Source organism: Pyrus communis, chromosome 17, assembly GCF_041283825.1.
Source record: "Pyrus communis isolate YQ-2024b chromosome 17, ASM4128382v1, whole genome shotgun sequence".
NCBI lineage: Eukaryota > Viridiplantae > Streptophyta > Magnoliopsida > Rosales > Rosaceae > Pyrus > Pyrus communis.
This window is the reverse complement of record NC_142581.1, coordinates 17,677,405-17,691,454: the sequence shown is the minus strand read 5'-3', so window position 1 is coordinate 17,691,454 and position 14,050 is coordinate 17,677,405. Positions and strand designations below refer to the sequence as shown.

The 14,050-nt window shown below is 35.7% G+C and overlaps 1 protein-coding gene, 1 long non-coding RNA gene and 1 pseudogene across 4 annotated transcripts; 1 reads left to right on the top strand and 2 right to left on the bottom strand.

The window, feature by feature from the left end:
* Nucleotides 1–1,230: 1,230 nt before the first annotated feature.
* Nucleotides 1,231–6,320, bottom strand: LOC137709002 (uncharacterized). The gene is made up of 4 exons (XM_068448148.2): nt 6,138–6,320; nt 5,304–5,965; nt 1,858–1,917; nt 1,231–1,420 (listed from the first exon to the last, which is right to left on the bottom strand). Exons 1-4 carry the CDS (start codon nt 6,318–6,320, stop codon nt 1,231–1,233), a joined length of 1,095 nt encoding a protein of 364 aa, XP_068304249.2.
* Nucleotides 6,321–7,316: 996 nt separating this feature from the next.
* On the top strand, nt 7,317–7,421 carry LOC137709598 (small nucleolar RNA R71; annotated as a pseudogene).
* A 1,556-nt stretch (nt 7,422–8,977) lies between these two features.
* LOC148689552 (uncharacterized) lies at nt 8,978–13,518 on the bottom strand. 3 transcript variants are annotated; one of them, XR_015958371.1, is made up of 7 exons: nt 13,075–13,518; nt 12,326–12,421; nt 11,961–12,214; nt 11,751–11,826; nt 11,584–11,624; nt 10,207–10,410; nt 8,978–9,565 (listed from the first exon to the last, which is right to left on the bottom strand). It is a non-coding gene; the product is annotated as an uncharacterized LOC148689552 (long non-coding RNA). The 3 variants fall into 3 exon arrangements; XR_015958372.1 differs by having other exon boundaries at nt 10,207–10,362; XR_015958373.1 differs by lacking the exons at nt 8,978–9,565; nt 10,207–10,410 and adding an exon at nt 10,603–10,900 and having other exon boundaries at nt 13,075–13,517.
* Between the last annotated feature and the right edge of the window lie 532 nt (nt 13,519–14,050).

Sequence of the window (14,050 nt, the reverse complement as noted above, 5' to 3'; positions counted from 1 at the left end):
ACAACAGTTTATACATTATCGCCAATTTGACCACCCATGTTTCCTTTTTCTTTCTCCTTTTTACCTCATTTCTCCTATTTACCTCATTTCTCTTCTTTTGCCTCCTCATATTTTGTCTTTTCATCTTTTTCTTCTCTCTCTTTTTCATCTTTTCCATCCTTTTCAACTTCTTCTCCTACATCTTTTTTCCTTTAATCTTCTTCCTCGGTATTCTCCTCCATAGGTTTTTCCATCACTACTCTCCTTAATTCCTCCACCACGTTTGACATCTCTTCCACTTTCTTCACCAAATTCCTATTTGATATCTCAATCTCGTGGACTAACCGTGCAAATGACACCTTTAACTCCTTCAATTGCATTTTTAACTCACCGACATCATTTGTGTCAGGAGTCAGGTTCTCAGCAATCACAACGTCCGCACCATCCCCCCACGTCCAGTATGTTTTCTTCTTCTCTGCTTCAGTTAGAACAATTTCTCCAATCCTCATAGCCTGCCATTTAAAGGCACGTATCATAAATACATTTCTTATGCATACAATATTCACACACATGTACTTTCAGTCATCCCAAATTCAAAAGTGTTGCAATACAGTGATACCATTTGACTCTCGATTATATTCAACAGCAGTTGCTTGTGGATTGGCTGCTTAAGCCCCAGTTTATCCCACTCGAGCCACCCCTTTCTCCCATCCCCCATCACCCCTCCCAAAAATCCCCCATCACCCACGAAAATTCCACCTGAGGTTAGGTGGATCTACCACAAAACCAGTCCAAAAATTATCTCAAACTCAAAGTATTTTCAAAACCCATCCATACTGAAAATCACGAGATCTTGACACGAGGGGGGCGAGGAAGGGGGGGAAGGTCGCGCAGCACCGGGGGGGGGGGGGGGGGAGGTGGGTCGCGTGGGGGAGGTTGTTGTTGTCTTCCACCATAAAATTCTCGGTGTAGCTGCTGGATCTTCCATCTTGCATTAACATAGGAGCTTCTCAAGTTGGGGATTTTTTTGTATGCCCACACCTGCACGTATTCGTCAATAAATGAATACTCACTCACATCGACACATATTACCTGAAAAGTATACAAAAATCCTTTGCAGCCCCATCTGGATCGCTACACCTTCTTTGTTCCCCCAACTTCTTCTTGTTCTTCTTCCTCATCTCCCTCCCCATCTTTCTTAATTCTACCTGTACCTCTCCTTGAAGCAACAAACAAGTGATTGTCGTGAAGTTATTCAAAGGAGATGGAACCCCATGCAAAGCTGTTGAACGTATCCATATCCTCCACGAGGTCAAGGTAGTCTAGATTCACAACAACGTTGTTCTTCGCCTCTATCAATACAGCCTCGGCAAAGTATACCAGCCCTAACTTGAAGGCATTGTCCTTGTTCTTGCACTCCCTGAACGCCCTTTCAAGCTCGCTGCAAGTCACAAATATTCTTTTGCTGACTTTCTTTGGGATGGCCTTTGCTTTACCTTTCCCCTTTTCTTTCCTCCCCTTGATATTTTCACCTACCAACCCTAATTTCCAGGAAAAATACTCCCTCAGCAGCCTAATCCTTTGTGGCTCTATGTTATGGGGCTCATCACATCATAGCCCGGTAATGAGACAGAAGTCTTTCTTTGTGAACCGGGTCAATTCACAACCTATTAAATAGGTCAGCCCCTCTAGGTTTTTAACTCGTTGATTTCCCACTCTATAGAGAGATAACTCATGCACCAATTGCCCACTAAAGGCCAATTCATCCACACCTTGAAGGTGGCCAAAGTAGGTTGTCTCAAAAAGCACCAAGCTCTGCCTCATTAAACTTCTCCCTAATCAATCATAACACATGGGGGGCTTGGATAGGTTGTTAACCATTCGTCTATACGCTTCTTCTTCTCTCGTTGGTAGTTGAACACCTTGAGCTGGCATAACCTGTGCACATACACACGCATTAACAATCAATGTACGTAACCTAACAACACCCTATCACCAAAGCTTCATAGCTTTACATATGCTGTTAATAGAGAATCAATACGCATATTATACATGTACATACATATTCGTTTTTCATTCGTCTTAAAGATTGCACATTTCTTAAAACTCTAATATATGATACATGTGTTATTCATGTACATACGTACTTTTTACGTTTAATACACATGTTTAGACATGTTTTTTATTTTATAAATAAAATTCACGTATTCTACTCTTATTTTTAACATGTTATTGAAAAACAAAATTTTAGGTGAACAAATATTAAATTAAAAACACGGCCGAGTTTTCCAAATTATCATTTCAACAAAGTTGTCCAATAATATACGTACTTGTTTTTCACATACTAATTTCGTAATTTACTAACTATGCTACCAATAACAGAGATGCCCTTACTAAAAAATCACTGGTAAAGTCGACTGATGGCTTGGTGGAGTTTTATTCCACACTCCACATGCTATAGCACACTTTATTTGTTTGGACAAATGATATCATCTACACTAAGAGGAGAAGGGGGGGGTGACCTTAGCCTCACAATGGGATAGCTATAATATGGTTCAAACTCGTTTTTGACGAGAATTGAACCTAAGAACTCTCACTTACAAATGAAGAGGAATACCACTAAACCGTAGTACTAAGTGGCTAACACACTTGTTTTTAAACTCTCAGTCTAAAGTCTTTGCAAGAATAGACCCGTTAGTCAATAGTCCAAGCCAACTCCACTCCCCAACCAACACATCTAGCATTTTCTTCTTCGTCACTTTTTCCTGGTTCCCACAAAATTTCCCATTCTCCAAAAACCCCATAACCCAAACACAGGTATCTATCTACTTGTGATTCTCTCTCTCTCTCGATTTTGAAACTTGAAACTCGATTTTTATCTCCTTTTGCTCCTTGAAACTTGAAGTCGTCTTCACAAAATTCAAAAATCCCTTAGATTAGTTAATTTATGCGGGTTTGATTTGAGTGCGCAAGATTAATTAATTAATTAATTTTTTATTTTTTCAATTTCGTTTAAACTTAATAGCCTTTGATTATTAAATGTTAAACGCATAATTATGGAGATTTGAGTGCGCCAGGTAAATTATTATTTTTTTATTTTTTTATTTTTTTGAAAACTTAGGTATGTAAATGCTTTTAGAAATTTAAAATAATAATAAAATTGAAAATCAAACGAAAAATAAAATAAGGAAAGAGTTTAGAAAAATTGGGTTTCCTCTTAATAAGCGTTTTATTTTAAGTCTGTAGCTAGACGTCGCAAAAGCCTAGTGGTCAGATCACTAGTTCCTTTAGAGTCAATGACTCACATGCAATATCGAAGGGTGACTCTAAGTATGGTTTCAGCCTGTGATCATTCACCTTGAATGTGTTGCCCTTAATTTCGCTTGTAACGTCAACTGCCCCATAAGGATAAACCTTAGTAACCAGATATTTGGTGTAAATCTTGTCAGATAGGGACCTAGTTAAAGTCTCATAAGTGTAAATCTTGTCAGATATGGTCCATTCCACTCTTCGACAACAATCACAAGATTTACACCAAATATTAGCATCCCGAAAAAGAGAAGGCCAAAACAGCCCATTTTGCAAAACTTTAGCGATGTCATTTTAGGTCCAAAATGGCCCCCACAAGCATAATGATGCGCAAACTTTAAAACACTTTCTTGCTTTTCTTGTGGAATACATCTGCAAATGACTAGGTCTGAACAATACTTGTGTAAATACAGTTCGTCCCAAAAATAATACTTTGCATCTATCAAAAATTTCTTTTTTCTGTTGGAAAGTAAAATCTGGATGAATTACCCCTCTTGCTAAATAATTAACTAAATTAGCAAACCATGGTAAACTGCTCTGGACAACAAGTAGCTATTCATCTGGATAACTTTCATTTAATGGCAGCATGTCCTCTTTAGCAGAAATAGGTAAAATTAGCCTTGACAAATGATCAACCACAACATTTTCACTACCTTTTTTATCCTTGATTTCTACGTCAAACTCTTGAAGTAGAAGAACCCAACGAATTAAACGAGGCCCATCATCTTTCTTAGATAAAAAATACTTCAAAGTTGCATGATTTGTATAAACAATCACCTTAGCCCCAACTAAATAAGAACAAAATTTCTCTAATGCAAAAACAACTGCTAACAATTCTTTCTCAGTGGTTGCATAGTTTAGCTGTGCATCATTGAGAGTTCAACTATCATAATAAATAACATGGGCAAGCATATCTTTCCGCTGTCCAAGAATTGCCCCAACTGCATAATCTAATGAATCACACATTAATTCAAAAAGTAAACTCCAATCAAGGGTTGCAATAATAAGGTGCTGTAGTGAGGAGTGTCTTTAACTTCTTGAAGGCCTCCAAACAAGCCTCATAAAAAACAAAAAGTGCATCCTTAGCCAAAAAACTACACAAAGGTCGGCTAATCTTGGAGAAATCTTTGATGAATTGTTTGCAAAACCTAGCGTGCCCAAGAAAAGATCGAACACTTTAATAGTTGTCTGTGGTGGCAGTGCAATAACATCTATTTTAGCCTTATCAACCTCAATACCCTTGTTAGAAATCAAGTGGCCTAGGATAATCCCTTGCTTAACTATGAAATGACACTTTTCCCAATTCAAAACCAAGTTTGTTTTAATGCATTTCTCAAGAACTAGAGATAAATTCTGTAAACATTGACCAAAAGAATCTCCAAAAATAGAAAAGTCATCCATAAATACCTCAACTACTTGTTCAACCAAACTTGAAAATATGCTCATCATGCAGCGTTGGAAAGTTGAAGCACAAATCGAAAAGCATCATCTTATAGGCAAAAGTGCCAAAAGGACATGTGAAGGTTGTCTTCTCTTGATCCTCGGGTGCAACTGGAATCTGGTTGTAACCTAAATACCCATCCAAGAAACAATAGAAAGCATGACCATCCAATCTTTCCAACATTTGATCAGTCAATGGCAATGGAAAATGATATTTTCTAATACCTGCATTAGGCTTTCTGTAATCAACACACATATGTCACTTAGTAGTTAAACGTATAGGCACAAGTTCGTTATTATCATTTTTCACATTTGTAATTCCAGAATGCTTGGGAACCACTTGAGTTGGACTAACCCACTTACTATCTGAAATTGGGTAGATCATCCCAGCATTCAAAAGCTTCATAACTTCATTATGAACTTATTTCATAATTGGATTCAAACAACGTTGAGCATCAATGGTGGGCTTTACTCCATCTTCCATCAAAATTATGTGCATGCAAATTGTAGGGCTAATCCCTTTAATGTATGCAATAGTCCAACTAATTGCATCTTGATAAATCCTTAAAATGCACATCAACTTTTCTTCCTTTGTTGGTGATAAATCAGCCGCAATAATAATTGGCAGCGAAGATTCTGCATCCAAATATGCATATTTTAAGTGTTCTGACAGCACCTTTAACTCTAATTTAGGTGGTTGTACTTTGGATGGCTGCAACAGTTTTTTCGGTTCCCCCAAACTCTCAAAAACGTGCTTCCATCGTGGCTGCTGAAAAGGTACACTTGGCAAAGTTGAAACATACTCAAAAGTCTCTTCATCTTCTGTTTCTTTATTCTCAAACCCATGCAAAACGTTCAGCAACAGATCAGCTGTTAAATGGGGCATAATTTCAGCATGCAAGATGTTGTCCAACACGTCAATGCGCATACAATCTTGCACATCAGCTGGATTTTTAGTTGCTTCAAATAAACTAAAAACAACAGACTGATCGTGCACTCTCGGTGTAAGTGTTCCAGCTTCTACATCAATTAAAGTTTGAGCAGTTGTCATGAAAGGACGCCCCAAAATAATTAGTGTTTGCATATCTTCATCCATATCCAAAACCACAAAATCTGCAGGAAGATAGAGATTATCCACCTTGATAATGAGATCTTCAATAATTCCCTTAGGATAAACAGCTGATTTGTCTGCTAATTGCAAAATAACTGATGTAGGCTTGATTTCTCCTTGTCTTAGCTGCTGAAAAATAGGAAAGGGCATTAAATTAATACTAGCACCTAAATCAATTAAAGCACACTTAAAATTTGAATTTTTCAATTGTGCATGAAATTGTAAAACTCCCTGAATCTTGTTTCTTGGGTGGCAATTTGTGTAATAAAATTGCACTGCATTGTTTTGTTAGAATCACTTTTTCAAAATCCGCAAACTTCTTTTTCTTTGTGCAAACATCCTTCAAAAACTTGTCATAAGAGGGAATGTTTTTTATTTCATCAATTAATGGAAGATTAATGTGAACTTTGGCCAATGTCTTCATAAAATCTGTTAATTGTTGATCTTTAGCATTAAGCTTCAACCTCTCGGGATAAGGCATAGGAGGCACATAAACACGTTTTGCAGTTTTTGCAATTTATGTGGCAGCTTCTGCAGTATTTTCGGATCTGTCTAGTGGCTGCACAGAATCTGCAAAAATGGCAAAATTTGCAAAAATATTAGATTTTGCAAAAATTCCAAAATCTGTTTGTTGCTGTGCTACTGCCTGCGAAGTTCCAGCACCATTTTCATCTCTATTGTCATAACTTTTCCCATAACGTAAAACTCTTAACTGCCTTACAATCAACACCTTCCTTCGAATTTGGTTCAGTATGGCTAGGAAATGTACTCAGTGCTATTTATGAACACAACAACAATGAAAAATTTGTTGTTCCAAAATTTTCATTGTTGCATGCATATTTTGAATTTCTTGACTGTTCTGTTCAAGTCTTGTATTTGTACTGTTTGCTAATTTTTCAATTGCAATCTCCCAAGCAACCTTAGGTGATGCAACATGTTGTTGTACCTGCTATTGAAATTATGGTTTAGCCTGCTAATCTCTATCCGACTTTAGATTAAGATGATCTCTCCAACCTGGGTTGTAGAAATTTGAATATGGGTCATTTCTTGGACACTGAAAATTATTAAAAGCATTAACCTATTCCGCTGTAAACTCTGGATATGCATCTTTATGCGAGCAGCTCATAAAATCATGAGTTGTCATGCTTCAAATGCTGTAGGCAGTTGTTATGGGCTGCTGGACAACAACTTGTGAATCTTGAATTCTTTGTAATAGCGTGTCAAATTTTGCATCAAAATTTTCAAGCTTTTTCTCCATTATTTCAATTTGTGACCCATTAAACATTTAAAAAACGCTCCTAGATTGCGGTTGCTCAATTGCCCATTGTTGTGTATCTGCTGCCATTTTTTCAAACAATAAACATGCCTCTTGTGCATTTTTATCTTTGTAAGATCCTCCACATGGAACATTGACAAGAGTCTTTGTAGTCATATTTAAACATCTAAAGAATATATGCATCTGAGTAGTACCATCAATACCAAAATATGGACATTTTTTTATGGTCTCCTTGAACCGTTCCCAAGCCTCGTGAAATTCTTCATTTGGTTTTTGGGCAAAAGATAAAATTTGAGCTCTCATGTCAAGAGTCTTTGAAGTTGGATAATACTTGCTTAAAAAATTTTCACTGAGTTGGCCCCAAGTACTAATGCTTCCATATGGAAGTGTGAGGGGCCATCTCCTTGCCTGATCTTTCAAAGGGTAAGGAAATAAACAAAGCTCAATAGATTTGGTTGAAAATCCCCTCACCAAAATATTCTTGCATCTCATTAAAAATTCTGTAACGTGCATGTTAGGATTGTCGGTTGATAGCCCATGAAATGTAAGTAGAATATTCAACATGTGATGCTTTATTTCGAATGTAGAACCTTCCTTAACTTCTGGATAACTAATGCAACTTGGTATGTTAGTGGCATGAGCTGTCAATGAATCACCCAAAGGCTGACCAGCCTTTGAAATAACAAAAGCCATTGTTTATTTGTTGTGCAGATCCCTAGAAAAAAAAAAGACTGCAGAAAAATCCCCTGAAACTAAAGACTGCAGTTGCCAATAAGGGAACTCACTGCAAATTTTGCTCCTTGCATCTCCTTAAAGATTGCTTAGGTTATGGATAAAAAAGAATGAGCTTCTACCCTGCTGAACAGGTGCTGACCATGCACAAATTCTGAAATCTGCACCGTACTGTAATGCACAGATTGCTGAAATATGCAGGAAAACAATAAGAACGAAAATTGATATTTTTTTTTTAAATGGATTTTTTTTATACAGCAATAATTAACGCAAAATCTGATTAGAACGAATTATTTTAAATAATCCCCGATAATGACGCCAGTTTCTTGATAGGGATTTTACCACATGCGCAAAAGGGTTAAAAACACCTATAATACTTGCAAGAAGTGGCGCCATTTTCTTGATAGGGATTTTACCATAAGCGCAAAATAGTTAAAAACACCTATAATACTTGCAAGAATGACAAGGATATTGTAGTATAAATGGTTCTAGTAAGGTCGTTATCCACAAGAATTATTAAATAATTCGCAACAAGCTAAATTTCAATTTATTATTGTAAAGCAAATATTTGGGATGAGTGATTTTATGACCTAATAAAATAAAAACGAATTTAATAAAAGAAAGTAGACAAATCTGCAATATTAAAATTGAGGAAAAGGAAACAGTTTTGTAGTACACCAAATTAAGAAAGCATTAGGGATCTGCCGTCACCTTAACAATCCTATATATATAGTTGTTTCAATTACTTATAACCTATACATGCATATTTCGAATGTTAGGTTTTCTTAAATCTAAACACGCATGACACATTAAATTTTAGGAAACCTTTTGAAAAACCATCAACCCTTAAAACGTGGTATTCATTCTAAGTGAACTTGCACATGTTAATCACAAGAAGCATTCCTCAATTTCAAGGACTAATCTCCGACCAAAATTGTATCAAATTACTTTTCTAAACATCCTAATGTTCTCGAATCACTAAGACAGATAGATAGTTTACACCGGTGATTAACAATTCGAAAACCTGCATGCACATAATCATAAGTATATTAAAAAAAAAAAAAACTACATATTCTTGCAAAGGCTCGTGGCCTCACCCTAGCTAAAAAGGAATCACTTACCCATATTCATAATAAAAATCACAAAGTTCTTTATTGAAATAATAAAAGCTCGAAAACACCTTGAATGTAAAAATTTAAAAATCTCTACGCTTGGCAAATTTCCTCTCTCAACGAACGCACGAAGAAGAAGAAAAGTTAGGGCCGACCAAGCTTATTTATCCTAATAAATTAAATCCTTCTAATAAAATGGTCTTCCAATTAAACTAGGAAACCAAATAAACTAAAATAAAATAGAAAACATAACCCTAAATTGAACAGTAAAATTCGCCTAGAATCTGCACAGCTACGTTTTGGACCCATATCTGCTCCAAAACCGGCCCAAAATATCTAGATTTTAAGCTTGGAATATTCTGAACACTTCTCTGGAAGGCCACGAACCCATCATCTTGGGCTTCAAAACTCGCAATTAAGCCAAGAAATGTCACTTTCTAACACAACGCACTACTTCTTTATTCCATTACCAGAAAATAACCGTTCGGTAGAAAAATTCCTAATTTTTACAAGAACATGCCAAGAGACACACAAACGTCCTCCAAATTGAATTACTCTAAAATTCGTCCGTTTGATCACGTTTTGCTCTAGAGGAAGTCGAATGTCCTATATTGAAAATATAAAGCAATGTATCAAAATTCTTCCAAAATCATTACCAAAACATACTAAGAATAGGATAAAATATATATTATGAAATTAACTCATCAATTTGTAATCAAACTGATTGCACACGTGACATAGTCTTATGGGTGTTAGGTCTCACATATTTTAGGAGACAACCTATAAGTTTCAGGGAGGAGAGAGTGTACAAGTCAAAGTGGAACGAATTTTAAGTATCTGGGTTTAAAGTGGTGACCTTTAAATTACAGGAGGCAAAGTAAGATTAAAATAGAATTCCAAGGGACGTAACTAAAAGCAAACCTAAACAAATGATTAGTTATTTGATCAATTGAGAATGTAGGTATCTCTATAAATAAATAAACAGTTGTACCAGGCCAATACCAAACTGAGAGGAAAAAGCTTGACGACCAAAAACTTGTGATAGGAGACTCGAATTTATAAATATGAATTTCAAGGAAACTCACTCTTGATGTGTTGTGAAAATTCTTGAGAAACTAAAATATATTTTGAACTAAACGTCATCAATGAACAATCTTTGATCCCTTTCCAAGTAACAAAAATAACTAAATAATCATGTAACAAGTGCATGATCGTGAATGAAAATGCAGATAAAAGTTGAAGCATACTCTTAAATTTCTGAATAAAGTAGACCCAATTGCAGGCATCATCCGTATACTAAGAACCATCCTTGGAAGATTCACGATTCTCATCAAATAGTTTAACTGAGACGCGTGCTGATACTTTTGGTGCAGTCATATTTAAGATGTTTCGACTCCTTCATGCTGTTGCAAATGATACAACAGATTCTGATCAGTCATCGTCGTCATCATCTGTATTACCATAATGATAAAGAAAGCACAATTCAAGTCAGCAACACAAACGTATAGCAACCCCATACATACACGAAGAAAATATTCAAATGATAGAACTGTGACCAAAAGTCCACTTCAATAACACTAATATTGTTCCCAACTTAGTAATTACTAGAAACTGAGCCCGCGCGATGCCACGGGTTTTAAAACTGTGTTAAATGTGCAAAATATATAAAAATATATTCTCATCGATATCACTATATATTTACATGCTAATGTTTAACAAAGAAAAAACCAATCTACAATACTACGCATAACAGTGTTAGTTGATCTGTCTTCCCAAGATATCAACAACCAATTACAAAGTAAAGCATATATCTTGTTATTCAAACAAAACTAAATTATTGATCTTGCCCTCACAGCTAAAACCCTAATCTCATAAGTGTGACATATAATGCAGGCAAAAGCCCATGCCATGTCCCAGTTCTGAAACTCCTCAATAAAAGCACTGCATGGTTCACCATTCGACATTAGTAAAAAACCAAGGTTAAATCTAGCGCAACAACAGAGATATATAGTATATGATCACACAAAAGAAAGTTATATAGTTGAACACTTTAACCAATTCATTCAACTGGAAATGGAGAAGGCAAATAGAGCATAAAAATTAATAGGCTTAGCAACTAAGTAGAAGAATGTTTGTTCAAGTTGATGCAATGAGAGTTCTACTTATACTTCAGCACTAAGCAAAATTAACAGGGTTAGTTTGTGGATATGCAACCCGAAATTAACACTAATAAAAAAAGCACTTAATCAAATGCATAAACAAAAGCAGATGTTAAACATGAGAAAAATTACATGGAAAAGAAAACAATGTTAAACATCCTAGGTGCTCCATTTATAATTATTCTCTATTTCTATATATTTAAACTACCAATTATCTACACAAATATTTCATTTCCTTGCAACTATCACAACTATATACAAAACATACTTGATAGAGCACATAATTGCTTTAACTACGTCATTATTAAAAAAAACCCATTGGGTGGGACATGCAGAGTATTTTAATGGAAACATGAAGACCGAATAGAGGAGTGTGGATTAAGCGTGTCATATGCTATATCAATGTCAACATTTCATTTTTACTTAAAATAGTCCCGAAGATTAAATAATAAATGCTGAACTCACCAAACCACTTAGCCCAACAACAAAAAATGCCGAGAATAAACCTGTGTCAATATGTAGCCAAAGGTGACATAAACCATAAATCAACAATGGCTAAAAACAAAATCTCAGAGACCAAACATGCACGAACATGCAGCAAAAAGAAAAAGAAAAATGTTGGAAATACTGACCTTAAATTGTGATTCTAACGAAAATAGCAAGGTTGATTGAACCTACAGATCATGCGCAACCCTCTCCTAAAAAAACCTAAGATAAATAACAAATGACTTCATTCAATAAATTTACAAAATTACCTCCAAATCACAAACTTAGCCTCTTGATTTCAGCCAGAGCTCACTAGGAAACCCAACCGTTTTTAAGAATATGATTAGCATTCTCACCTGTCATTTCAATGTGAATTTCACACTTGGTTTCGATTCTTGTGTTGTCAACAACTTTTGTTCCAAATCTTGTATTCCAGTAACCTGTCCCAACATCTTGCAATTTAATAAAAGAGCGTTGTAAGATTAAAGAGATGCATAGAATAGATAATGATAATGACATAGAGCTAAGCTACTTCTCCTCTTCCATAAGTCCATGTCTCCACCCAAGCCTAAACATCCCGACATTGCTCCGATAGGTGTGTCATCCTGACCTGGAAGATTTACAAAGAAGCAGAGAAATTGATGCATAACCACAGATTAAAGAATTGCAGACGGAATAAAAGGAACAAATTGAAAACACTAAAAGAAAACAGCCAACTGACCTTAGAAACCTTTACATGTGCTTCTCTTTTACATGCTATTTTTGCATGAACTGCTATAGTGCTTATTTTTCCTTTCCGATTTAGAAATATGCAATTCTGCTACAAAAAAATGAGATAATTGAATTACACATTTATTGCATCTGCTAAGACAAATTATACCACCCCTCCTGCCAATACCCTTTTAGAATGACATTCCTACCCATTTGCAAAATAAATTACGAACAAATCATAAGAGTATCTTCATTCAGAAAAACCTCACTTATTAAACGTGTCATGTCCAAAATTCTCCCATTTTCAACATGTATTTTTCAAGAAGAGACATACACTGGCACACATACAGTGAAAATCATATGAAACAGGAGCCAAAAAATCACATTAGAGTATCAATCCTTGACATTTTCTTTTCCTTTCCCCTAATTATCTCAGCCACCAAACAAAGGGTAAGTCTAAAAATGTCAATTTTCATGCCCCAAATTTGTGATACATTACAATCCAAAATTACACCTACATACATCATACATACACATGCATCAGAGGCAAGGAAGCAAATATTTTCAACAAACGCGACGAAATTCCTTACCTGGGAAAGGTTTGGCCCGGTGATGTGAAAGTGAAAAATATTAGGCTAATGAGATGCAAATATTTCAAGAAACTTACCAAGGAAATCAAAGCATGCATGTGTTGGGTTTATCATTTGTCTGTCAAAATGCACAGTAGAGACCAATATCAAAGAGATCAGTGTGTTTTACCTTTGGACTTTCCAGTTTCCAGACCGATTTGCAGTGGCTCCTTGATTTTCTTTTCTTTTGCTTAGCAGGAAAAAAGGAGGCTCTGGGTTTGTTGGGGAGATGATTGAAGCCTATAATTTTGAAAACCCAAAGAGATAAAGCTCCGAGTTACAGAAATGGAGGTCAGGTTTGTGTGGTTTTGGTTTTGGGAAGTAGGAGCCGACGCTACTGCAGAGATGGGCTCAATTTTGGGGTTCTGGAGGATCGGCAAGTTGGTGTCTTGGCTGTTAGGGGTTTTAGAAAGGGGAAATGAAGGCCAAATGGGTGTGCTTCTGTCTCTCTCATCCCTCTCAATCTCTCAATCACCAACAGCTACCCATTAATTTAGGATTCCAGTGGCAATTTCGACACCTTAATCTCGACACCAACCTGTGATTTGAGGAGAAAAACTCAATCCTAACCACTTTTTTGAATACAAGGTAGGGATGGCAACGGTTCGGTTTGAGAACAGAAATGATATATCCATCCCTATAACTATGAAAATTAACCATATCCATAACCGCAAATTAACCATCGGGGATTATCCATAACCATATCCACGGGTAACGGATTTTCAATCGGTTATATCCATCTTAGTCAAAAAAAAAAAAAAATATATATATATATATATCTAATTGACGCATTATAAATTTTAGTGGGTATTAATTCCGTCATTAAATAGCAACATCCAATTACAAAAAACTAACAATATATTTGAAGTTGTTCATGATAAGATGTACCAAATTCTTGACAGTGAGAATCTTGAAGAGAGATGAATCTGATAAACTTGTAATATTTGATAATTGATATAAAAAATGATTCAATGAATTAATTTGGTTGAGTATAACAATAAGAGTATTGAATTGATGAGGTTGTTGATATGCCCCATGCATGATGTTTGGTGTATAATAAAAATAGTATAGGGTTTGATGCATGCATAATGAATTAATATAAGGAG

Bases quoted from the DNA above. Each gene is read 5' to 3' on its own strand.
- LOC137709002 (XM_068448148.2), bottom strand. From the start codon at position 6,320: ATGCCTTATCCCGAGAGGTTGAAGCTTAATGCTAAAGATCAACAATTA. The intron at 5,966-6,137 runs GTGATTCTAACA...ATTTTTCAGCAG, and splicing joins AGTTTGCGGATTTTGAAAAA to CTAAGACAAGGAGAAATCAA. The intron at 1,421-1,857 runs GTTAACAACCTA...TGTGACTTGCAG, and splicing joins AAGAAGCGTATAGACGAATG to CGAGCTTGAAAGGGCGTTCA.